The sequence below is a fragment of the Oncorhynchus clarkii genome, chromosome 13 (genome assembly GCF_045791955.1).
Source record: "Oncorhynchus clarkii lewisi isolate Uvic-CL-2024 chromosome 13, UVic_Ocla_1.0, whole genome shotgun sequence".
Lineage (NCBI taxonomy): Eukaryota > Metazoa > Chordata > Actinopteri > Salmoniformes > Salmonidae > Oncorhynchus > Oncorhynchus clarkii.
Genome location: NC_092159.1, coordinates 32,963,566 through 32,989,083, shown reverse-complemented (window position 1 = coordinate 32,989,083; position 25,518 = coordinate 32,963,566). Strand labels below are relative to the sequence as shown.

The 25,518-nt window shown below is 41.7% G+C and overlaps 1 protein-coding gene across 1 annotated transcript in view; it reads left to right on the top strand.

The window, feature by feature from the left end:
* The first annotated feature begins 228 nt into the window (after positions 1-228).
* LOC139364544 (calmodulin-regulated spectrin-associated protein 3-like) overlaps positions 229-25,518 on the top strand; it is a 67,255-nt gene continuing 41,965 nt past the window's right edge. The window contains 2 exon segments of the mRNA XM_071101354.1: positions 229-463; positions 19,371-19,633. Of these exon segments, the coding sequence (XP_070957455.1) occupies positions 331-463; positions 19,371-19,633 (396 nt within the window). The 5' untranslated portion in view covers positions 229-330.

Sequence of the window (25,518 nt, the reverse complement as noted above, 5' to 3'; positions counted from 1 at the left end):
ATATATATATATATATATGTGTGAATAAATTGTATAACCCGATGTGTTGGGGGCTTCTGTAGGGCTTTAAGACAGCGCGCGCCTTCATTTTATGACAATTTTTTGGGGTCGAATCAGGAGAGAAACGGGAGCTGACACTATGAGCTGGGGCCCATAGTGTCAGGATAGTTCCTGAGAAAACGCTTACCCACATCCGTGTGCCTCAGCCCCAGTGTTATGAAATAGGATGAATAAAATAATGAATGCTTGATTTGAAGCTTCTTTCGCCACCAACTATTTTTCTAGGTCTCTATCCCCCTCCGGTTATCACGGCCTGTCTGCGGACTTGCTATGGTGGACTCCGACGCGACGAGGAAGACTTTTGTAGTCCCGGACATAACACCTTTGGATCTGTATGATTGTACCAGGGCAAAAATATGCGCAAGTGTGGGATGGCTCTTGGCTAAATCTTACGGCAATGCAGGTATGTGGCTTAGGCTATTGTGGCCAAACGTTTATATTGTGTTCTGTTTTTCCCTACATCCCCTCCCTCCTATGTAATCCAGCGTTGTTCCCTGACTGTCAGTGTATTGAAAAGCGTGTGCGTGAAGGTGAACTGACTGCACGTTGTGTAAACTCAGCGATTTTGGGCACACAAAGAGTAATAGCCCACAGTACATGAGCGGTGGGACAGAGAGCGTGTGTGGTATGTAGTCCTACTCTGCACCCCATTTAACACGAATAGCGGTCCTTCCTCAGATTCCCAGGTGTTCTACCTAAATATTGTATAACTTCTAAAATATATCATTAACAACATCCTAAAAACAGAGGCACTATTGTTTTGTTTGGATCACAGCAGCCTATTTGATCTACAGTAGTTGACTTAAGCCGATTTAAGATCCAGCTCGCTGCTTGCCAAATTCGACTGGTGCATTGAGCCCCTCCCCCCTTAGCGAATGGTGATGAGGCATCGGTTTTGACAGCTTGCCTAATTTCAAATAATGTATCGAACCAATTTCACTTTGGCTGGCGAGCAACTCAGGGACTGGACTATAAAATATCCTGACCTGAACCGAGGTTCACCACTGACAAACGCATAGGCTATTTGTCAGGTCAGCTGCTGAACAAATAACGTGAGATTTTAATAATGTATCCAAATATAATAAAACAGGAGGTATAGAGGAGGGTCTGTTTCTCTATAATATTGGTAGTAGACGGCGCATGGAGGCTACTAAAACCACCCGTGCGCTTTCGATGACGCGCATACACACCCACTTAAAGACAATCCTTTTGTTGGATATACGCCTACTACACAATTTAAACGAAACCCGTTTTAGTTTCTTATGTTTTATATAGGCCGCCTACCCTCCTGGAACAAAAATATAAACGCAACCATTTCAACGATTACAGTAACAGTTTATATAAGGAAATAAGTCAATTGAAATAAATGATCACAAGAACGGTGAGCAAAAATCCCAGAACCACACGGGGGGACCTAGTGAATGACCTGCAGAGAGCTAGGACCAAAGTAACAAAGCCTACCATCAGTAACACACTACGCCGCCAGGGACTCAAATCCTGCAGTGCTAGACGTGTCCCCCTGCTTTAAGCCAGTACATGTCCAGGCCCGTCTGAAGTTTGCTAGAGAGCATTTTGATGATCCAGAAGAAGATTGGGAGAATGTCATATGGTCAGATGAAACCAAAATATAACTTTTTGGTAAAAACTAAACTCGTCAAAAAAAGAATGCTGAGTTGCATCCAAAGAACACCATACCTACTGTGAAGCATGGGGGTGGAAACATCATGCTTTGGGGCTGTTTTTCTGCAAAGGGACCAGGACGACTGATCAGTGTAAAGGAAAGAATGAATGGGGCCATGTATCGTGAGATTTTGAGTGAAAACCTCCTTCCAGTTGAAAGTTGAAAGTCCGTGTTGCCCAGCAACAGCCCCAAAACATCACTGCCCTAGAGGAGATCTGCATGGAGGAATGGGCCAAAATACCAGCAACAGTGTGTGAAAACCTTGTGAAGACTTACAGAAAACGTTTGACCTCTGTCATTGCCAACAAAGGGTATATAACAAAGTATTGAGATAAACTTTTGTTATTGACCAAATACTTATTTTCCACCGTAATTGGGGTACCCGATGAGCTACCCAGAGAGCTCATTATGCAAATTTGGTGAGTAATACAAAAAGGCACAGAGCCTTTGTGTATTGAGCTCTCTGGGTACAACCCAGCTCCCATAATTCCCTTGGTGTGCAGCACGAGTATGACCTTTGACCCCTCACCTAGACCAATAGATATGCCCTGTCCTGTTAGGCTGTCCTGTTAGGCTGCTTCCCTGTTAATTTGTATTTCACCTTTATTTAACTAGGAACTCAGTTAGAACAAACTCTTATTTACAATGACGGCCTTGTGGGTTACTGCCTTGTTCAGGGGCAGAACGACAGATTTTTACCTTGTCAGCTCGGGGATTCGATCTAGCAACCTTTCGGTTACTGGCCCAACGCTCTAGGCTACCCACCGTCCCAAATGCACTCACTCACTCACTCACTCACTCACTCACTCACTCAGTTTACTCACTCACTCAGTTCACTCACTCACTCACTCAGTTTACTCACTCACTCACTCACTCACTCAGTTTACTCACTCAGTTTACTCACTCACTCAGTTTACTCAGTTTACTCAAAGTCGGACAGGTTAGTGTTTGCTTTCAAAATACTATCCTCTTGAGGGGTTGTGGATATCAATGTCCTGGTGACATTGATATCCTCCATTTACTACTGACTAATTACCCTATTCCTGCTTTCCACTCTCACTCTTTTTTTCTCTCTCTCATATTCAATTTCCTTTCTGTGTCCTAAGCATTTTTTTTTCTAACAAAAAAGAGAGCAGGTGTGCTGCAGGCCTTTTTAAAACTGTGGTTCCCAATACCTGAAATCCCATTTGCAAAATGTATATTTCTAGCCATTGCTGCTCCCCTGTCTGTCTGTTTCAACCTGGTGATGTGTGTGACACAGACTGGTCATTCATCTTTCTGGAGCGTCCCACAGGGAAATTATGCTTGTATCGACGGCATCCATCTTGCTTTGCATCCTACTTTGCATTATGCTTTTTTTTTCACCACTTCCTATAGTGACATCCTGGTGGTGCATGGTGGAACTGCATGGAAAAGCCTCAACATTATTATTCCTTGTGCAGTGTCTGAAAATGCCTTGTGTGTTCCAGGCAGTATCTTATGTTGCATTTCAATAGTCTAGCAACTTGGCGGGTCAATGTGTTTCCTTCCATCAGTCCAGTTCTTTTGAATCAGAGTGGATGAGAGAAAGGAGACGAGAAGGTCAACTGCTTAAGACTATTGAGATGCACCCGTAGTTTAACCTCCCTCACTTGGTCAGTCAGTTTGCCTGAAATGTTTATATGGCTAACAATGCCCTGTGGTTTAAACACAATGGAACATTCACACCCCATTGTAATCTTCCTCTGTTTGACACACTAGTATTCTACACCAGGGTTGTGTTCAGTTGGGAGAAAACCTTTTGAGAAACAGAGTGGTACTACATGACTTGTCCCATAAGAGCACAGATTGTTTTGTTTTCTGTTGCAAAACATTGTAGTTGTGAAGTCAGTGAAAGTACAGAAAGCTGGAGAGAGGTATATGGAATGTTGTTTTTGGGAAAACTATCCCATGCTATTGTGTCCCCTAAATATAACCATTAACTTAATTCAAGGAACCGTAATGATAAAACAACAACATGGTCGGGTGACTCCCTTTATCCTTCAATCTTCTCTGATCTGTGCAGCACAGATTCCCAGGCGTCTTCCCCAAGTTCCTCCCCCAAATCCTTTTCCCTTCGAGTCTTTAAAGGCACCAAAGAAGGGTTCTGTAAGTCATGAATGATTGCATATACATCTGAAATTGCACCCCTAGGAATCTTGTTCAACTCCAAGATGCTCTCTGTAGTTGTATTCGCAGGCCTATTGGAAAATCCAGGTGTGTTAGCTCTGACAAAGTTTCTAGCCTGGAGATAGCGGAAAAAGTGGGATTGGGGGAGTTTTAACTTTTCCTGCAGCTGAGAAAAAGAGGAAAATGTATCATCAAAGAATAATTGGGCTAGTGAGGAGAGGCCTAGTGAGTGTCAAATGCCAAAAGCCCCATCATTCAAAGATGGAGGAAATAAAATGTTCTGATTGATTGGGCCTGATAGAGAAAAGCCTCGGAGGCTAAAGGCTAAACAGAACTGATTTCAAGACTGCTTTACAATTGGGTTGACACACCTTTTGCCTAGGGACACTGGGAGAGACGAGCACAACATAGAGGAAAGTGCTGCAGGTTTACACGATTCAGACTCCATCTGGACCTAGAGTGGTCTAGGGCCAGTAGGATCAGTCTGCAGCCAGTAACAGAAGGGCTCTGAAATTTGCAGCCCAGTAGTATGTCTGAAAATTTGGTAGAGCTAAACCCCCCAATGACCTAGGCTTCTGTAAATGTTTAATACCAATCCGTGGTACTTTGCCATCCCAAATAAAATGCATGAATGTTTGATCCAGTGAAATAAAAAAAGATTTTGGAATAAAAATGGGTAAACATTGAAATAAATATAAAAATTTGGGCAACACATTCATTTTAATGACATGAATCCTTCCGATAAAAGAAAGGGGTAGCGAATTCCAAAAAGCAAAAGATGTAAGGGAATACCCCCCTGAAATGGACAAAAATGAATGGCAACATATTGGCATTGGACAAACCATATACACGATGTCCAATACCACCCAATGTGGCGTTGATTCGTGCAAAGTGTATTGCAAATGCCATATGGCAATTGCCAGTTGTAACACTTCAAAAATCCAACAGGGGGCGAGTGCGCTCCACCGGGGTTTTTCATATTGGAAATGCAACCCAAGTCAACATCCAAAAGCAAAATTTTGAAAAAATGATTTTTTTGTCAAAAACTTATCACCCCTTAAAGTGCTTTCTGGACCGTTTTTCGAAATTCTTTCGATTTTTTTTGTCAATTACACGTGTAAGAACTGTATGAATATACTTTTGTTCAATTTTGTTATCATAATTTTTTTTTTTTTTAATTACATGCGCATAAGGCATATGTTTTGTCCATTTGGAATATGATTTCATAGGAAGTCAAAAGTCAAAAGTAAAAAATGTCAAAATTTGGTAAAAAACTTCACACACCCTTAAAGTGCTTTCTGGACCGTTTTTCAAAATTCTTTCGAATTTTGTCAATTACACACGTATAAGAACTGTATCAACATACTTTATTCGTATTTTATTATCATTATTATTATTATTATTTTTTTTACTTGTGCATAAGGCATATGTTTTGTCCATTTGCAATATGATTTTAATAGGAAGTCAAAGGTTGAAAATGTGATTTTATTTTAAAAACTTTAAAAACTAAAAAAAGTGCTTTCTGGACCGTTTTTCGAAATTGTTTCGATTTTAAGACAATCATGTGTAAGAACTGTATGAATATACTTTTGTAAAATGTTATTAGCATAAGTTTTTTTTAAACTTGTGCATAAGGAATATGATTTGTCCATTTGCAATATGATTTCATAGGAAGTCAAAAGTCAATTTTTGGGGGGCCAAAATTGACTGAACTGATGAACTCGGGATGGCCGGGCAGTGATAGTTGTTCATTTCCATCACTCGTTGTGTTGATTTCATCATGTCCATTTGGTGATGTTTTTTTCACCATTGAATCATATTGCAAATGCGCGTGCATTGTTGTGCAACTGGTAACCCAAAAATAAAAAACTGGTGAATTCATTATGTCCATTTGTTTATGTTTTCTTACTTTTGCAAAGTCACTGTGCATTTGCAATATGGTTCAATGGGCATGTACCATCACGAATTTGGCATGCTCAAAATTCAAACTATACTTTGCTCAAACTATACTTTTGTCAACTTGTATTATCATAATTTTTTTGTTTGTTTTACTTGTGCATAAGGCATATGTTTTGTCCATTTGCAATATGATTTCATAGGAAGTCAAAGTCAAAAGTCAATTTTTGGGGGGGCCAAAATTGACTGAACTGATGAACTCGGGATGGCCGGGCAGTGATAGTTCTTCATTTCCATCACTCGTTGTGTTGATTTCATCATGTCCATTTGGTGATGTTTTTTCACTATAGAATCATATTGCAAATGCACGTGCATTTGCAATATGTTTCAATGGGCATTTGTGATTTTCCTCCGTGCAACTGGTGATCTGAAATGTGCATCTGGTAACCCAAAAATTAAAATACTGTTTTAAATGCATTTACTGGGACTACTATTGTCCATGCCCGCTATGGGAGTACCCTACTACGGCCCTCTATCAGTGGGGCCATCCTTGAGTGCTTTATGGACAGTTTAAAATATGACGATGGATACGCATTGTTTTCATGATTTCATTATGTCCATTTGTTTGTGTTTTCACTGTGCATTTGCAATATGTTTCAATGGGCAGGTACCATCACAAATTTGTCATGCTATAAAAATCCTGCAGGAATGTGAAATTGACTGGCCGGATGAACTCGGGATGGCTTTGCAGTGATTCTGGTTCATCTCAATTGCTCGTTTGGGTTGATTTCAGAATGTCCATTTGGTGATGTTTTTTCACTATAGAATCATATTGCAAATGCACGTGCATTGTTGTGCAACTGGTAACCCAAAAATAAAAAAATTGTGATTTCATTATGTCCATTTGTTTATGTTTCCTTACTTTTTCAAAGTCACTGTTCATTTGCAATATATTTTAATGGGCAGGTACCATCACAAATTTGTCATGCTATAAAAATCCTGCAGGAATGTGAAATTGACTGGCCCGATGAACTCGGGATGGCTTTGCAGTGATTCTGGTTCATCTCAATCGCTCGTTAGGGTAGATTTCAGAATGTCACTTTTGGTGATGGTACCTCACTGTTTAAACATATTGCAAATGGACAAGCGTCAAGTGGACAAGAGTCCATCAGTCAATTAGATATCATTCTGACACCAAACTGATACAAACTGACACCAAACCCACTTTTTCCAACTCGTTTAGTAGCCAACTATTACATACTTCAGAGCTGGCCCAAAATTCACAACGCCTTCGGTTCAAACCATAAAAAAAACATAAAACACGTAGTTACATTCTAGCTGCGGGTCCATTTCTTATGTTATGTGTCGGCCTAGCTGAGGCGACCCCGAATCCCAAGTTTCGGCTCGATAGGTCATTTGGTGTCCGAGAAAAACGTTGGGGTCTGTCTATATTCGCAATGCACCTAGTCTTGCGACTCTGGGACATTTCTAAATGTCGTCATTTTCGTGATGCAAAAATAAGGCCCTGTCGTGATTCGTGATGTTTTGTCAAATTGCCATATGATTCCTTATGCCCTCTTGTGGGAATTTCCGGGATAGCGGAAAAAACGGTCCAAAACTTGTTTATTTTATAAAACGGAAACCGAATGTCCGACAAAGTTCATTCGATGACTTCCCGGTAGGTCCGGCCCTACCGCACGGCCCGACGCCGACCGCAAATTTTACAAACGTTTTCGGACGTCTAGTAAGGGACCGTACATTTGCAATATGGACTTTCTCACTAACCATACACGAAATGTCAAAATGTTCCCTTAAGGTATGCTAGAGCAACAAGGTTTTCCTGAAACAAATTTAGAATATTTCCTTGTCACTTTTACTCCCAAGTAGGTGAATTGATCCCGGACAATCCTAAACTGAGAACTTGTAAAAGAGCACTTTAAAGCAGGCTTGTTTACCGGAAAAAGCTCACTCTTGCCTAGATTCAGCTTGTACCCTGAGATTGATCCAAACTTTTTGAGAACAGATAGGGCACGTGACAATGAGGTATCAGGGTTATAAATAAACAATAGGTGGTCGTCAGCATATAGCGAGACTTTCTGCTCCCAGCCCGCCCTGATTATACCTTGAATGGCATCATTAGAGCGTAGTGCAATGGCGAGAGGCTCGATTGCCAAAGCAAACAACAAAGGGGAGAGTAGACAACCCTATATGGATCCGCGATGCAAGGGAAAATAGTCAGAGGACAAGTTATTAGTCCGTACCGAAGCCATGGGGGAAAAATAAATAATCTTTATCCACGCAATGAATTTGGGGCCAAAGCTAAATCTATAAAGGGCAGCTGTTAGGTAATCCCACTCAACGCGGTCAAACGCTTTTTCGGCATCAAGTGAGACCACCACCTCCGGGTCCCCCGACGCTGGGGAGTACAGTATATTCATAAGGCGCCTAATATTGAAAAATAAATGCCTATTTCTCACAAAGCCAGTCTGGTCAGGGTGTATTACTTGGTGCAGCAAGCCTTCCATGCGGATGGCTAAAAGCTTAGCTAGGATTTTGTAATCACAGTTTAAAAGTGAGATTGGGTGATAGGATCCACATTCCAGGGGGTCTTTATTTTTCTTTAATAGTAATGAAATTAAAGCCTGATAAAGACTAGGCGGTAGCTTTGAAGTATTATGCACTCTGCAAATAGTCGAGACAAGAATGGGCAAAGCAGACCAGAAAACGTCCTGTAAAATTCGGTTGGAAAACCGTCCGGACCTGGTGATTTACCACTTTTCATTGCGGTCACTGCTGTTGCAATCTCCTCAAGCGTAAATTCTTCTTCTAGACAGTCATGGGAGTCTGTATCAATTGAAGGCATATTCAAGCCATTAAAGAAGGAGTCAATCAGGAAATGGTCTTGAGGGGATTCAGAGATGTATAGCGCAGAGTAAAATTGTTTAAATTGATCATTGATCTCTTTATGTAAAAACTGTGGTGGCACCAGACGGGGTCCTTATTTGTGGGATTAAACGTGAGGCCTCAGATTTACGGATCTGATGCGCAAGGAGTTTACTGGCCTTGTCGCCTTGTTCATAGACTTTGTATCGAGCTTGCAAGAGTAACTGTTCAGCTTGCCTGGTAGAAAGCTCATCGAATTCAGATTGGAGTAGTTGGCGCTCTTTATGCAGATCAGAGGAAGGATCCGTAGCATACTTCTCATCCAATGTGGCTATGGACTCGCTCAGGTCCCGAAGTCGCTGAGAGCAAACTCTGATTTGGTTGGCTGTGTAAGAAATAATTTGGCCACGTAGGTGTGCTTTGAGAGACTCCCATATGGTAGAGCAGGACATACCTGGTGTTGAATTAGTTTCTAGGAATAAGGTGAATTCAGAAGAAATGAAATTGACAAACTCCTTATCTGAGAGTAAAATGGGGTTGAGACGCCATTGATAACACATAGGAGGTCGTTGGGGAAACTCTAGTTCAAGCACTAATGGTGAATGGTCAGAGATAACAATACTCTCGTAAGTACACTGCCGAAGGTTGGGCAGAAGTTTTTTTTGTCCAAAAAGAAGTAATCAATCCGGGAGTATGTTTGATGAACATGAGAATAAAAGGAATTACTGTCTATCTGTAGGATGTAGGAAACGCCAGGCCTCAAACATAGCATATTTCTGAAGAAAGGATTGAATAAGTAGGGCACATTTAGATGGGCCTGTATTTGTTTGTGAGGACTTGTCAAGAACTGGGGACACTTTACAGTTGAAATCCCCCCCTAAAATCAACAAGAATGAGAATCTAAATTGGGAATTGCAGACAGAAAGGAAGAAATGAAACTTGTGTCATTCCAATTGGGAGCACAAACACTAGCCAAAACAAGAGGGTTAGAAAACAGTTCACCAGTTACTATGACGTATCGTCCCTTAGGATCAGCAATAACCTCAGAAGCTACAAAGGTAGTAGCTTTATCAACCAGAATAGCAGCACCTCTTGATTTACTATGAAAGTTTGAGTGGAACACTTGACCAACCCAGTCCTTACACATCCTAAAATGCTCACCAGTCCTCAAGTGAGTCTCTTGTAGAAATACAATATTTGCATTCAAACCCTTTAAATGTGTCAACACCCTCTTACGCTTCACCGGGTTATTAACCCCTTTGGTGTTCCATGAAATGTACTTGATCACATTATTTCGGCCCCTCTGGCATTCCCGTTATTCATCCCTGTCATTAGAGCATAGAATGGAAAAGCAATGAGTGCCCAAAACCCCCAGAATAACTTGTCTCAGAGTAATAATGTACGGTGGTAGATGTTTGGAAAAAGTACAGAAAAAAAACTAAAAAGACAGAATGACAACATTAGAACTGAACAATTCAACCTGCCCCCCCACCCCCTCCCCCATCCCAGACAATACCTCCCCAAATGAGGTACAAGCCTAAATAGAACATGTTCTCTTCGCAGAGTATGTCTGTGAGAGTGCGGTCTTAAACCTAAACCCACAGTCCCGCTCTTGAAAGTCGCGTTTTGTTAGTGGATCAAGAAGCAAAATGAACGATTTTTATGTTTTTTTTTTCAAATTAAAAAAAGGCGAATCCCTTGTGCAAACGGAATGACAAAAGCACCACTTGTAGATGTATATAATTATATTCCCAGTCTTATAACAGGCATTGAGAGAGAAAATAAGTCAAATGTATAAAGGCTCTCAGCCAAAAATCTAATTTGAAGTAAGGAAATCGTAGTAAGACAATCAAAAATAATAGTAATTATAATAGTAGTCTAGTTGACTGAGACAGCTTACAAACAATACCAAAAAACTGCGTGTGCGCAACGTTAAACGTTTGCTGGGCGTAAATGACGCTCAAATTTTTTAAAATTGAAGTGAGACCCCAAAAACCGTGTAGCCTCGGGAGACATTTACTGTTTACTGGGTCAATGCAAACGGATGCAGTAAACAAATAACCAAAAATATTTTGAGACACTGTGTAAACAAACGGAATAGGTGATCGAGACAGCCTAGAAACACAGGAGTTAAGTAAAACCTTAATACAATTAAATTAAAATGACTGAATGCTTGTAAGGCACGCACACTAGATGACCAAAACATTAGATCACATCAAATAAGCCTGAATGGTTTCGCCAACTATACAAGACTAGCCTGTTATATCTAAACATAATTGTACCACAGGTGGGTTACTTACTATCCACAGTTTGCAAGCAACAGTTGCTGAACTGTGAGCATGTTCAAGACTTCTTGATGTGACGTTGAATGTGAGCCATAGCCTCATCCGGAGATTCAAATGTGTAGTCTTTACCCTCATGAGAGCCATAAACGGGCCGGGAATCGCAGTCCATACTTCACACTTGGATGGTCCCGAAGTACTCGTTTGGCCTGTCCGCAAGCTGTGCGCTGCCAGGAAACAGTGGGGGAGTAGTTCTGGTAGATGGAGAAGCTCTGTCCTTGAAAGCTCAGAGTGGTATTGCGGGCTCGTCGGAGGATCTCCATCTTCTCATGAAAAAAGTGCACTTGAAGAATTATGTCACGGGGCCTCTCCCCATCCCGGGGCTTTGGGCGCAACGACCGGTGGGCACGATCAATCAGGGGCTTTTCATCTAAGGCAAGAACATCCTTCAGCAGCCCTGAAACTAAATCCGTGGCGCGGTGCATTTCCGCTGACTCTGGGACCGATACAAGTCTCAGATTATTGCGGCGAGAGAATCCCTCTAAACTCACACAGCTCTCCTTCACTTTTTTCATATCCGCAGCTAGGCGTTTAACTTCAGCCTCCAGGGATGTAGTTAAGTCGGAGACATTAGTAGCGGAGGTCTCCAGTGCTGCAATCGTTGTAGTGTGTGATGCAGCTGTTGTTTTGAGTAATGTGATTGTTGGCACAGTCTCGTTCCGCAGGATGGCTAAATCTGCTTTTAAAGTATCAGAAACCTCCTGTATTCTGGCCTCAATCGTAGCAACCATCTGTGTTTTCATTTCAACTATCTCAGAGCATAGTAGTTTGATGGCCTTGAATGTTCATTTCAGCGACGCCAGGCCAAGCCGCACCCCCCGGGTAAAGTGTGCGTCCCCGGGCCCTCAGACTCAAGAGAGGGCGGTGATGAGAGCGGGTTTTGTAGGCCGGGTTTTCTCAGTCATGCTTTTGGCCTTATGTTTGGTCGACATGCTGACATTCGGAAGCAAAGTAGTCTTGGTTTTTACGGAAAGGGATCACCAAGTTAATATTTGAAAATAAATAGGTTCTGCTGCAAAATTCACAAACTTTAAGAATACCACGGGAGCAAACGGAAAACACGTCAGTCGCACATGGGGTCCCTCCTATCCCCCCCATGCCATTATTTTATATAATTTATTTTATATAAGAATATATGAAGAATACAATTGAACATAGCTGAATAAAATGGAAAGCATATTTTCTCCAAACGATTTGAGGGAGTGCGCACATGCGGCTATTCTGTGTTGAGCTGTTAACAACGAAACATGTACTCCTATTTGCTTAATTTAGAGTTATTTATGTAACTTTAGTTGTGATACAAAGGTTGGGCTATATGTTTTATTTTTTAATACATTCTAAGGCTGCATGATGCGATTAATGAAGATTTGCATGAAAAAGTCATGAGCTCTGCTTTATTTGCGCAGGCTTTTCACACTTCATCAGTCTCTCATTCACAATTTGACAAGCACTTGATTATGCCTCGAATTTCCCAGCTGCATCCCCTTTGTGTGGCTGTAATACCCCTTAAAACATCCGGCATATGTCCTTCTCCAATTCCGAGGTGTACATTTAAGATATTGGAAGAACTGTCCACATTTAGTTTTCGTCAGCCTACAAGATGAGTAGGCCTTACAAACAGCAAAAGCACTAGCCTATCAACTTTTGTACTATGGGGGATAGTAGATTGACAATCGCTGCCTACAGTGGGGCAAAAAAAGTATTTAGTCAGCCACCAGTTGTGCAAGTTCTCCCACTTAAAAAGATGAGAGGCCTGTAATTTTCATCATAGGTACACTTCAACTATGACAGACAAAATGAAAAAAAAATTCTCCAGAAAATCACATTGTAGGATTTTTTATGAATTTATTTTGCAAATTATGGTGGAAAATAAGTATTTGGTCACCTACAAACAAGCAAGATTTCTGGCTCTCACAGACCTGTAACTTCTTCTTTAAGAGGCTCCTCTGTCCTCCACTCGTTACCTGTATTAATGGCACCTGTTTGAACTTGTTATCAGTATAAAAGACACCTATCCACAACCTCAAACAGTCACACTCCAAACTCCACTATGGCCAAGACCAAAGAGCTGTCAAAGGACATCAGAAACAAAATTGTAGACCTGCACCAGGCTGGGAAGACTGAATCTGCAATAGGTAAGCAGCTTTGTTTGAAGAAATCAACTGTGGGAGCAATTATTAGGAAATGGAAGACATACAAGACCACTGATAATCTCCCTCGATCTGGGGCTCCACGCAAGATCTCACCCCGCGGGGTCAAAATGATCACAAGAACAGTGAGCAAAAATCCCAGAACCACACGGGGGGACCTAGTGAATGACCTGCAGAGAGCTGGGACCAAAGTAACAAAGCCTACCATCAGTAGCACACTACGCCGCCAGGGACTCAAATCCTGCAGTGCCAGACATGTCCCACTGCTTAAGCCAGTACATTTCCAGGCCCGTCTGAAGTTTGCTAGAGAGCATTTGGATGATCCAGAAGAAGATTGGGAGAATGACTTTTTGGTAAAAACTCAACTCGCCGTGTTTGGAGGACAAGGAATGCTGAGTTGCGTCCAAAGAACACCATACCTACTGTGAAGCATGGGGGTGAAAATATCATGCTTTGGGGCTGTTTTATTGCAAAGGGACCAGGACGACTGATCCGTGTAAAGGAAAGAATGAATGGGGCCATGTATCGTGAGATTTTGAGTGAAAACCTCCTTCCCTCAGCAAGGGCATTGAAGATGAAATGTGGCTGGGTCTTTCAGCATGATAATGATCCCAAACACACCGCCCGGGCAACGAAGGAGTGGCTTCGTAAGAAGCATTTCAAGGTCCTGGAGTGGCCTAGCCAGTCTCCAGATCTCAACCCCGTAGAAAATCTTTGGAGGGAGTTGAAAGTCCGTGTTGCCCAGCAACAACCCCAAAACATCACTGCTCTAGAGGAGATCTGCATGGAGGAATGGGCCAAAATACCAGCAACAGTTTGTGAAAACCTTGTGAAGACTTACAGAAAATGTTTGACCTCTGTCATTGCCAACAAAGGGTATATAACAAAGTATTGAGAAACTTTTGTTATTGACCAAATACTTATTTTCCACCATAATTTGCAAATAAATTCATAAAAAATCCTACAATGTGATGTGTCTGTCATACTTGAAGTGTACCTATGATGAAAATTACAGGCCTCTCATCTTTTTAAGTGGGAGAACTTGCACAATTGGTGGCTGACTAAATACTTTTTTGCCCCACTGTATATCAATCTACTATCCGCCATAGTACAATAGTTGACCTATTCTCTGTGTGAGAAAGTAATATTCCAAACATATTCTGGGACAATTGTGGGATGCGATAGATCCCAAATTAGCACTACCACTACCATCCCTAAAACTTGTAACTTTTTTATGCAATGAGGCTGATGCAACAGATCAGAATGTTCCGCTTAAAATGTTGATAAACTATTAGGCTATTTCTTCACCCAAGCGCAGCAATGCGCACATGGCAGTAGGCTATAAGGGCGAATGTTCCATAGTGCAATCAATTAGCAGGAAAACACCATTCTCAAAAGGGACCAAAAGGGAAAATGTTATGCTTTATTATAAAGGTGCATTTTTATGGTGCAAATTATTTTCATCAAACTTGAAATCATGCCAGTTAAGCTCTTGTAAAGCAGATGAATGTGCTTAATTTAACAAGTTATTTGGCCACTTTTTAGTTCTGATACAAACCTTAATAAAACATATAGACCAATTGGCTAGGCTACATGAGGTGTGCGACTTTGATTTGAAAAATGTGCAAAAAAATAGGCATGTGCTGTTTCTTGCCTTACTGCACCCAAGCTGGGCATCATTCATAAGTGATAATATATAATTCACAAGTGACAGGCTAATGTTGTCACCCATCAGACTGTTCTTATTTTAATCTTGTCTTTACATATACTAAATAATATATGTGAAATTTGTTTTGATTTAGAATGGACCATTATCATGCACCTGTCTCGAAATAGGGGCAGGGGGAAAAAATACATGACATCTATGAACTTAAATAGAGAATGGAGGACACTTTTCCCGTGATTCATTTTCATGCCAGCCAGGCTACACTCCTGTTGTAAAGAGAAGCAATGCGCTTAATATTAGGAAAGAGGAGAAATAAATATAGTAGGCCTAGCCTATAGAAACCTGATGGTGGAATCCTCCTATTTTTACTAGAGGCCATCAGTCTATTTTCTCTCACAACTGCATAGCCTATAGAAATGTTGCGCAACATGAGCTCATGGGCTCCATGAAGTGTTTGATTAGATTTTCGATTACATTTGCATTGATGTCAGAGTGATTAGAGGGACAATGGAGTGCTGAGTACCAGGCAGTTAGCAAGTTTAGTAGGCTATGTATGACCATCAGCAGCATCAGACCTTGTAGAAGCCTAATTATCGTGGTCTCGTGGAATTTGACTACAATTTGACTAATTTGACCGCCGGTGTGGCGGTAATAGGGTCACCGTAACAGCCCTAGTCTTTAAAAAAAAATATATATATATATATACGGACTCGGGAGAAGCATAGGCCGAGAGCCGCGCGTCCTCCGAAACACAACACAACCCAACCAAGCCTCTGCTTCTTGACACAATGCCCGCTTAACCCGGAAGCCAGCCGCACCAATGTGTCGGAGGAGACACCGTACACCTGGCGATCGTGTCAGCGTGCATTGCGCCCGGCCCCTAACCCGGACGACGCTGGCCCAATTGTGCGCCGCCCCATGGGTCTCCTGGACTTGAACCAGGATCTCTAGTGGCACAGCTAGCACTGCGGTGCAGTGCCTTAGACCACTGCGCCCCCCTAGTCTCATCCACTCTGAATACCGCTAAACCAGTTAAGAGGGTGTGTCGGATGTGGGTTTTCAGATTCATGTTTGTATTCAGTTTCCTACATGGTGCTGTGTGCTCCATTGAGGTGGAAACCGTGTGTCTGCCCCAAATGGCACCCTATTCCCCTTATAATGCAGTACTTTTGACCAGAGCTACTCAAAAGTAGTGCACTATAAAGGGAATATGGTGCCATTTGGGATGCAGCAAGTGTTTTGGTTTGCCCTTTAACTAGGTTCAGGTTACTTTCTTGTCCTAGCTGCTCTGAAAGAAATGTGCCACAAAGCTTAGGGTTAGGGTCTGTCCAGAAGTCTGTAGTGGAAATGTCCTGTATTTACCAAATCATGAGAGCAAACCACACACAAGTCAGAGTTATCATAAAGTCTATCTTTAATTATATGAGCTCCATCACAACCCTGTGACTCCCAGATTAATTCAGTGTCTATAAATTAATTCTCTGAGAGTGCTTACACATTGCAACTGAGATCCTTTATAGTAAAGAAACACATAGCCAAACAGCATTGGCTATAAATTATCGTTCAGCTTTGTCTCCTAAACTATGTTCTTATCTCGCTCTTGGTACCACTCAGGACCATAAAACAAAACCTCATCAACAGGCATCAACAGTGACTGGCACACAGACATTGTGGACCAAGAGATAATTGGTTCCCCCTCAATCATCCCTTCACATGGTTTAAAAGATATGTTTACATATGAAGACAAGCCTGACCTCTCCCCTCTCTGCGGCCCAAGTAACTGAACCCAGGACAGGAAAAGATAACTGCAAATGGCCACCACTATAGTACAACAAGATACATTCTAAATGATAAGTAACTCACAAGCATATAATGAAAATAAAACATCTTATCTATGTTACCCAACTATTCTGATTAATCCCCAACAAGTCACCTTAAAGATAATTTCCCACAGAGACTGCCTTCAGCTAAAAATAAAACACTGGGGTCGTGTTCATCGGGGCACACAATGGCAAATGAAATTGAGCTTTTCTTAATTGATAGGCCAATTGAAGCCTAATGAACACAACCCTGGTTATCTATCAATACCACAGGGCTCTGTCTGGTAATTCTCATATGCTCCTCTTGACCCAGACTGATGATGTGGTTCCATACTGTCCGCATCCAAAATGGCCCAGGTAGTGCACTATATAGGGAATAGGGTGCCATTTGGGACGCAACTAACGGACTGACGCGTGGGGTTGGAAATGGAATGCACCACAGTATCGTTCCCGTGGGGGAAGAATGACACGTTCACCATGAGACCTGAACTGCTGAATGAACATTTAGACAGGGAAATGGAGGGAGGAGTTGATACAAGCCCCCAGAAAATATCAAATTGTAACCAGTGTATCGTGCCTATATGTGTAACTTTATGACTCCTGCAGACCCTATGATTGGCTGGGTGGATTTGCTGTGAAAAACAACACCGAGACACATGCCACACACACACACAAATGCACGACAAGCGCACACAAACTCACATGTACCCTGCTCAGCTCATTCACTCAGATGATTGTAGTTACTTAGGCAGATGCCTAGCATTGCCTATCCATATCTAACTATGCCCATAGTACTGTCAAGGTAACTAAACGCTATACCTTCACTATACACTGCGTGTATAAAACATTAGGAACACCTTCCTAATATTGAGTTGCACCTCCTGTTGCCCTCAGATCAGCCTCAATTTGTCAGGGCGTGGACTCTACAAAGTGTCGAAAGCATTCCACAGGGATGATGGCCCATGTTGACTTCAATGCTTTCCTAAGCTGTGTCAAGTTGGCTGGATGTCCTTTGGGTTTGGACCATTCTTGATACGCACAGGAAAAATCCCAGCAGCGTCGGAGTTCTAGACACACTCAAACTTGTGCGCTTGGGACCTACTGACATACCTCATCACTTAATGGCACACATACACAATCCATGTCTCAAGGCTTAAAAAATGCTTCTTTAACCTGTCTCCTCCCCTTCATATGCACTGATTTTGAAGTGGCTTTAACAATTGATATCAACAAAGGATCATCGACTGACCAGGATGAATCCAGGTGACAGCTATGCCATAGAAAGAGCTAGTGTTCCTAATGTTTTGTATACTCTGTGTATAACTGATGAGGAAACACCCACTTCTTTAAGTTTGTTTCTATTATATACTAAGAGATAAACAGAATGTGTGTTTATCTGACAATAGGACTTTAAACTGTGTTTTGTCAATGATCTTGTTAGGACTTTGAACTGTGTTTTTCGTTGATGTTCTGTGTAACCTATATCCACAACACACTGCTGAGAGATTGTGGCTGCATCTGAAATGGCACACTATTCCTTTTAAAGTCCTCTGGTATTAAGGGTGTGAAATTTTAAACGTTAAAACTAAATTGTGATCCTTAATGTTAAGAAAAATCAAACCTAATTATAATTGTTAATGTTTTTGTAAATGCAGAAAGTAAACAGCATAGTGGGTCAATTTTCGCAACAACTAAGAGCTTTGGTGCCCTTGCTACCACACTGTGAACAGCTTGAAGCAAACCTGTGCACATGCACAGATACTTTGTTTTGCATCTTGCTCATCTCAATATCCTAGCCTATTCATTGATGATAGGCCCTGATTTACTGAAGTTACGAGACATGGCAAGCCAAGAAATCTGCGATATACAGTATGCCATTGTGAGATAAAGCTTTTGATTGCAAATAGTCCACGGTTCTGATTCTGTCTGGCTGGTAGCCGACATGCCCATTAGGGCCGGGATGATGCCAATATTTTTTTCCATATCAAAAATGTAAACATGAAGCAGATTAAACTTTGCTGTTATAGCAGCAAAGGAGGGACCAACTCCATATTAATGCCCATGACTTTGGAATGAGATATTCGACAAGCAGGTGTCCACATACTTTTGGTCATGTAGTGTATCACGATAGTAGTATCGTTCCCGACCCTACTGCCTATACTGTGCCCTTCCCTTCATTCTCCGTCCCTCGCTAGCATGCTATGAAAGATGCGAGTGTTCGATTAGTTGCCGAACTTCGAAGAACTTCGTACTTCGTTCCAAAAATACTGAATCCTACCGGAATCGAATCTTGACACTCAGAAATGGGAGTCAACGTATAAGGAGCCGTGCAAGGAATCGACTCTCCACGACGACTAAGTCATTGTCGTTAACAGTTGGAACAATGGCAGCTGTGAAGTCCTGTATGGCAATACTTTGAGAAGTTAAATGAGAATGAAATACAAACTTTGCGAGTTGAAATTGAGGTACAGTAATGGTGGTACAGGTGCGATGCTTAACCATCTGAAAGCGACGCACCGTGAAACTCAAAACGTTGCATGCAGCAGCACAGCTGCATTGTGAATTCAAATGTATATTGGATGCAGTATGGGTATCTTTTTAGTATTTTCTCCCTCAGTGGAAACGCGTTCTATTGATGCGCTGGTTTGACCTATTAATCGTGTACTCGTCTCCCACAACATGATTATTTCACTCACTGTTTTTGTCCCTCTTCTCCGTCCGTAGAGCATGTTCCAGTGGAGTTGCGGGAGCCCTTTTACTGTGACCAGTATGAGCAGGAGCACCTGAAGCCCCCCGTCACACGCCTCCTGCTCTCCTCTGAACTCTACTGCCGCACCTACGGTCTGCTGCAGGGGGACCAGGGGGGGTCAGGGGCTCCAAAAGACAACGCCACCCTGCTGCAGCTCCTCGCCAACAGGGGCGTGGTCCCCAATGATCAAGACGTCCCCGTGTCTGACGTCGACCTCCGGCATAAACCAATCAAAATGGTAAGAGGTGGGAGTGGGTGTGGAATATGCATATGACATGTTGACATGGTTTAGTCCATTGTGATTTTGGGTAATCTTGGTACCCAGAACCAAGTCTTGTGTTATGTTTTTAGTCTGACATGTGAGACTATGATTCGAGTTATGGAAATATGTAAAAGGAGAAGGATTCCTGTTTTACTGTTGGCCACCAGTCTCCCAGTATTAGTAATGCCCCTGGGATGGGATTGGGGTGACTGGGGACGACTGCCACAACACACAGGTTCAATTGAGGGAAGATCGAAGCTGCACTGGAAACTGCCACTGGACCGGTCCTGGTGTCACAATAATCCATCCAGCAGTGATCGATCTGGTCGTCTGGGCACACACAGGCATTGTCTGGTCACCCTCAGCCTGCTGGCCATGGCTGGAGTGGGGATGTTAAAGCTGTGGAGGGGATTGGCCTGTGGGTCTTGTTTATGCTTTGATTCCACGGATTAGACGACATTAAAAAATACCCCCTTTCTGGACCCATTCCCTAGTCCTTCCCAACCCCCCCACCTTCACCCAAGCCGATCTCCTGAAGATGAGTGGATCCAGCTGTGAGGACCATGGGGATGTCAGAGCAACTCCAGCGGGGATTCAGTCTTAATTCTGGTAGGACTGGGAGGGAGGGGTTGGAGGCCTGGAGAAGGTAGTGTTTACTAGACAATCGGTGGCTCTGACTAGGCCTTAGATTAGAACAATAGGCAAACTGCGCAGCACCAGTGAAACCAGAGCTCCCTGTAGCTGGCTGTCAATGCAGCTTCTGAAGCAAGAGAAACTGGTTTGTCATCTCTAGTCATTCACAATGAATATTTTGGTCTTATTCACTCACCACGTTTCTGTCCACTGTTTTTATGCGAGTAAAGTCATACCGAATAAAATAAAAAAAAACAGCTGTGATGGAAACAGGAGGTTTCGGTACAATTTTATACATGCCAACAGATACTTTGTTCATTCGACATGGTGGGATTTGTTTGTGTCGGTAAAATGTGTTATGTGAAAAACAGCGGTGGAAACAACTTTATGTGCAAATATTGATATAATAACCATCATATCGAAGTAAACATGGAATCACACAATGATATGGTGTGTGTGGTCCTCCCACTAGACTCGGGGAAACCATGCAGTTTATTAGACTACAGATGCAATACAGAGCCTTCAGAAAGTGTTCACACCCCATGACTTTTTCTACATATTGTTCTGTTACAGCCTGAATTTAAAATAGATTAACATGAGATTTTGTGTCACACAATACTCCATAGTGGTTAGAGCGTTGGACTAGTAACCAGAAGGTTGCAAGATCGAATCCCCCGAGCTGACAAGGTAAAAATCTGTTGTTCTGCACCTGATCAAGGCAGTTAACCCACTGTTCCTAGGTCATCATCGAAAATAAGAATTTGTTCTTAACCTCTCTTGGGTAGGGGGCAGTATTTTCACGTCAGGATGATAAGTAAACTGCCTGTTACTCAGGCCCAGAAGCTAGGATATGCATAACATTCTAAAGTTTCTAAAACTGTTAAAATAATGTCTGTGAGTATAACATAACTGATATGGCAGGGGAAACCCCGAGGACAAACCATGCCCCCCTAAAAAAATTCAGCTGACCACTTTTTTCAATTGATGTCACTTTTATTATAACGCAAAGTCCTCCCAGATTGCAGTTCCTAGGGCTTCCACTAGATGTCAGTCTTTAGAAAGTTTCAGGCTGGTTTTTGGAATAATGAGCCAGAAATTGCAGTTTTTCTAGGTGGCTCCCATTTTGGCTGTAGTATTTCCAAGTGCGTGAATGAGAGCGCGTTCTTTGGTATTTTTCTCCGGTAAAGACAATAACCGGAGAGAAATTTTATAGTTTATTTATGTATTAGGGTACATAAGGTTTGATTTATAAATGTTGTTTGACTTGTTTGGAAAAGTTTATCAGTGACGTTTGGGGATAATTTTGTATGCATTTTGATGGAGGGAAACTGGGTGGAATCGTGCCAGCTAAACTGAGTTTTTATGGATATAAAGGAGGACATTATCGAACAGAAGGACCATTTGTGTTGTAACTGGGACCTTTTGGAGTGCCAACAGAAGAAGATCATCAAAGGTAAGGCATTTTTTATATTGCTATTTCTGACTTTCGTGTCGCACCTGCCTGGTTGAAATATTTTTTGCATGCGGGGCGCTGTCCTCAGATAATCACATGGTGTGCTTTCGCCATAAAGCCTTTTTGAAATCTGACACAACGGCTGGATTAACAAGAAATTAAGCTTTATTTTGATGTATTACACTTGTGATTTTATGAAATTAAATATTGATAATTCTGTAGTTAACATCCCACCTGCCCATAAGAAGTTAAAACTGACTTGCCTAGTTAAAAAATATATAAATATTCAACCCCTTTTGTTTATGGCAAGCCTAAATAAATCGAGTAAAAATTTGCTTCACAAGTTGCATGGACAAATATTAATTTTCACAAAGTATACTGCCTCAGGTTGTATGATGGCAAATAGCATATTAGCATATACTCCAGAATGTTATGAAGAGTGATCAGATTAATTGCAAAGTCCCTCTTTGCCATGCAAATTGCAAATCCCCCAAAAATATTTGGATTTCAGCCCTGCCACAAAAGGACCAGCTGACATCATGTCAGTGATTCTCTCGTTAACACAGGTGTGTGAGTGTTGACAAGGACAATGCTGGAGATCACTCTCATGCTGATTTGAGTTCGAATAACAGACTGGAAGCTTCAAAAGGAGGGTTGTGCTTGGAATCATTGTTCTTCCTCTGTCAACCATGGTTACCTGCAAGGAAACAAGTGCCGTCATCATTGCTTTGCACAAAAAAGGCTTCACAGGCAAGGATATTGCTGCCAGTAAGATTGCACTTAAGTCAACCATTTATCGGATTATCAAGAACTTCAAGGAGAGCAGTTCAATTGTTGTGAAGAAGGCTTCAGGGCGCCCAAGAAAGTCCAGCAAGCGCCAGGACCGTCTCCTAAAGTTGATTCAGCTGCGGGATTGGGCACCACCAGTACAGAGTTTGCTCAGGTATGGCAGCAGGCAGGTGTGAGTGCATCTGCACACACAGTGAGGCGAAGACTTTTGGAGGATGGCCTCATGTTAGGAGGGCAGCAAAGAAGCCATTTCTCTCCAGGAAAAATATCAGGGACAGACTGATATTCTGCAAAAGGTACCGGGCGGGGTTGGACTGCTGAGGACTGGGGTAAAGTCATTTTCTCTGATGAATCCCCTTTCTGATTGTTTGGGGCATCCGGAAAAAAGCCTGTCCGGAGAAGACAAGGTGAGCGCTACCATCTGTCCTGTGACATGCCAACAGTAAAGCATCCTGAGACCATTCATGTGTGGGGTTGCTTCTCAGCCAAGGGAGTGGGCTCATTCACAATTTTGCCTAAGAACACAGCCACGAATAAAGAATGATACCAACACATTCTCCGAGAGCATCTTCTCCCAACCATCCAGGAACAGTTTGGTGACGAACAATGCCTTTTCCAGCATGATGGAGCACCTTGCCATAAGGCAAAAGTGATAACAACGTGAACAAAACATCAATATTTTGGGTCCATGGCCAGGAAACTCCTCAGACCTTAATCCTATTGAGAACTTGTGGTCAATCCTCAAGAGGCGGGTGGACAAACAAAAACCCACATTCTGACAAACTCCAAGCATTGATTATGCAAGAATGGGCTGCCATCAGTCAGGATGTGGCCCAGAAGTTAATTGACAGCATGCCAGGGCGGATTGCAGAGGTCTTGGAAAAAGAAGGGTCAACACTGCAAATATTGATTCTTTGCATCAACTTAATGTAATTGTCAATAAAAGCCTTTGACACTTATGAAATGCTTGTAATTATACTTCAGTATTCCATAGTAACATCTGGCAAAAATATCTAAAGACATTGAAGCAGCAAACTTCGTGAAAATTAATATTTGTCATTCTCAAAACTTTTGGCCACACCTGTACATTAATAGTGTTTAACATTTATTTTTGAATGACTACCGCCTCTCTGTACCCTACACATACAATTATCTGTAAGGCCCATCAGCTGAGCAGTGAATTTCAAACACAGATTCAACCATAAAGACCGGGGAGGTTTTCCAATGCCTTGCAAAGAAGGGCACCTATTGGTAGAAGGGTATAAAAAAAGCAGCCATTGAATATCGCTTTTGAGCATGGTGAAGTTATTAATTACACTTTGGGTGGTGAATCAATACACCCAGTCACTACAAAGATACATGCATCCTTCCTAACTCAGTTGCTGGAGAGGAACAAACCCGCTCTGGGATTTTACCATGAGGCCAATGGTGGCATTAAAACTTTTTTTTATGGCTGTGATAAGATATCATTGAGGATGGATCAACATTGTAGTTACTCCACAATACTAACCTAAATGACATAGTGAAAAGATGGAAGCCTGTACATGCATACTGTTTGCAAAAAGGCACAAAAGAAATTGCCAAAGAAATGTACTTCATGTCCTGAATACAAAGCCTTATGTTTGGGGAAAATCCAACACAACACTGAGTACCACTCTTAATATTTTCAAGTATGGTCTTGGCTTCATCGTGTTATGGGTATGCTTTTCATCGGAAAGAACTACTGAGTTTTTAAGATAAAAATAAACCGAATAGAGCTACTCACAGGCAAAATCCAAAAGGAAAACTTGTCTGCTTTCCAACAGACACTGGGAGACAAATTCACCTTTCAGCAGGACAATAACCTAAAACACAAGGCCAAATATTTGGGTTGCTTACCAAGATGACATTGAATGTTCCTGAGTGGCCTAGTTACAGTTTTGACTTAAATCGTCTTGAAAATCTATGACGAGGCTTGAAAATGTCGATCTACTACCAACTTGACAATGCTTGAAGAATTTTCAAAAGAATGTGCAAATATTGTACAATCCAGGTGTGCACATCTCTTAGACTTACCAAGAAATACTCACAGATTTAATCGATGCCAAAGGGGATTCTAAACATGTATTGACTCAGGGGTGTGAATATTTATGTAAGTTAGTATTTCTGTGTCTTTATGGGTTATTGTGTGTAGATGGGTCAGACATTTTTTTTTAATCCATTTTTAATTCAGGCTGTAACTTTCTGAAGGCACTGTATGTTATGATGAACTTCAGAGTGGTGAAAGTACAAGGTGATGAGCTTGATGATCGATGCTTGACTGCTGTTTGACATACAAATATTCTGACTCTTATCCATAATAATCTCATCATATAGACTAGCCTACCCGCACTGTAACTACGAGCTGTTGGCTGGAGTGCACGTGCCAAGACCCGATTGGGCACATTTGCTATTTAACGCAACAGTTTTTGTTAAAGAAAACTTAGTGGTAGAGTTGAAAATGCAATGGAAACATATTGAAATGTTATTAGGTACATGAAAACTTAAGTGAAAAATAAAAATGCACTACGTCATCATGCACTGATTTTTATAACAAGTCTTTATGCAGATTTTAGAATATTTGCAAGAAAATCTGTCGCCAATTGGATGGAAATCTAACTATTGTCTGTTTCTCTCTCTCTCTCGCTCTTGCATTGTTATGTGGTCATTGAAGCTTGATCATGTCTGCTCTGTCTGAGAACCATATTCCCATTCAATTGGCCAAATGATCTCTCTCAGCAGCCAATTAGAAGGGGAACCCGCATGGTTCCGGAGGCCTGAGCCTGTTCAAATAGGAACAGATGTATTACAGCTTAATTTCTCTGAATTCACTGTGACCCAATTTACAGAGTCTGTGTAACATTACAGTCTTTAACTAATTAAATATTATACCTTCTCGATTTAAAAAATATATATCTTAATGAGATGTAGAAGATTTTGTAAACAATTAATGGAATTCCAACTTGCG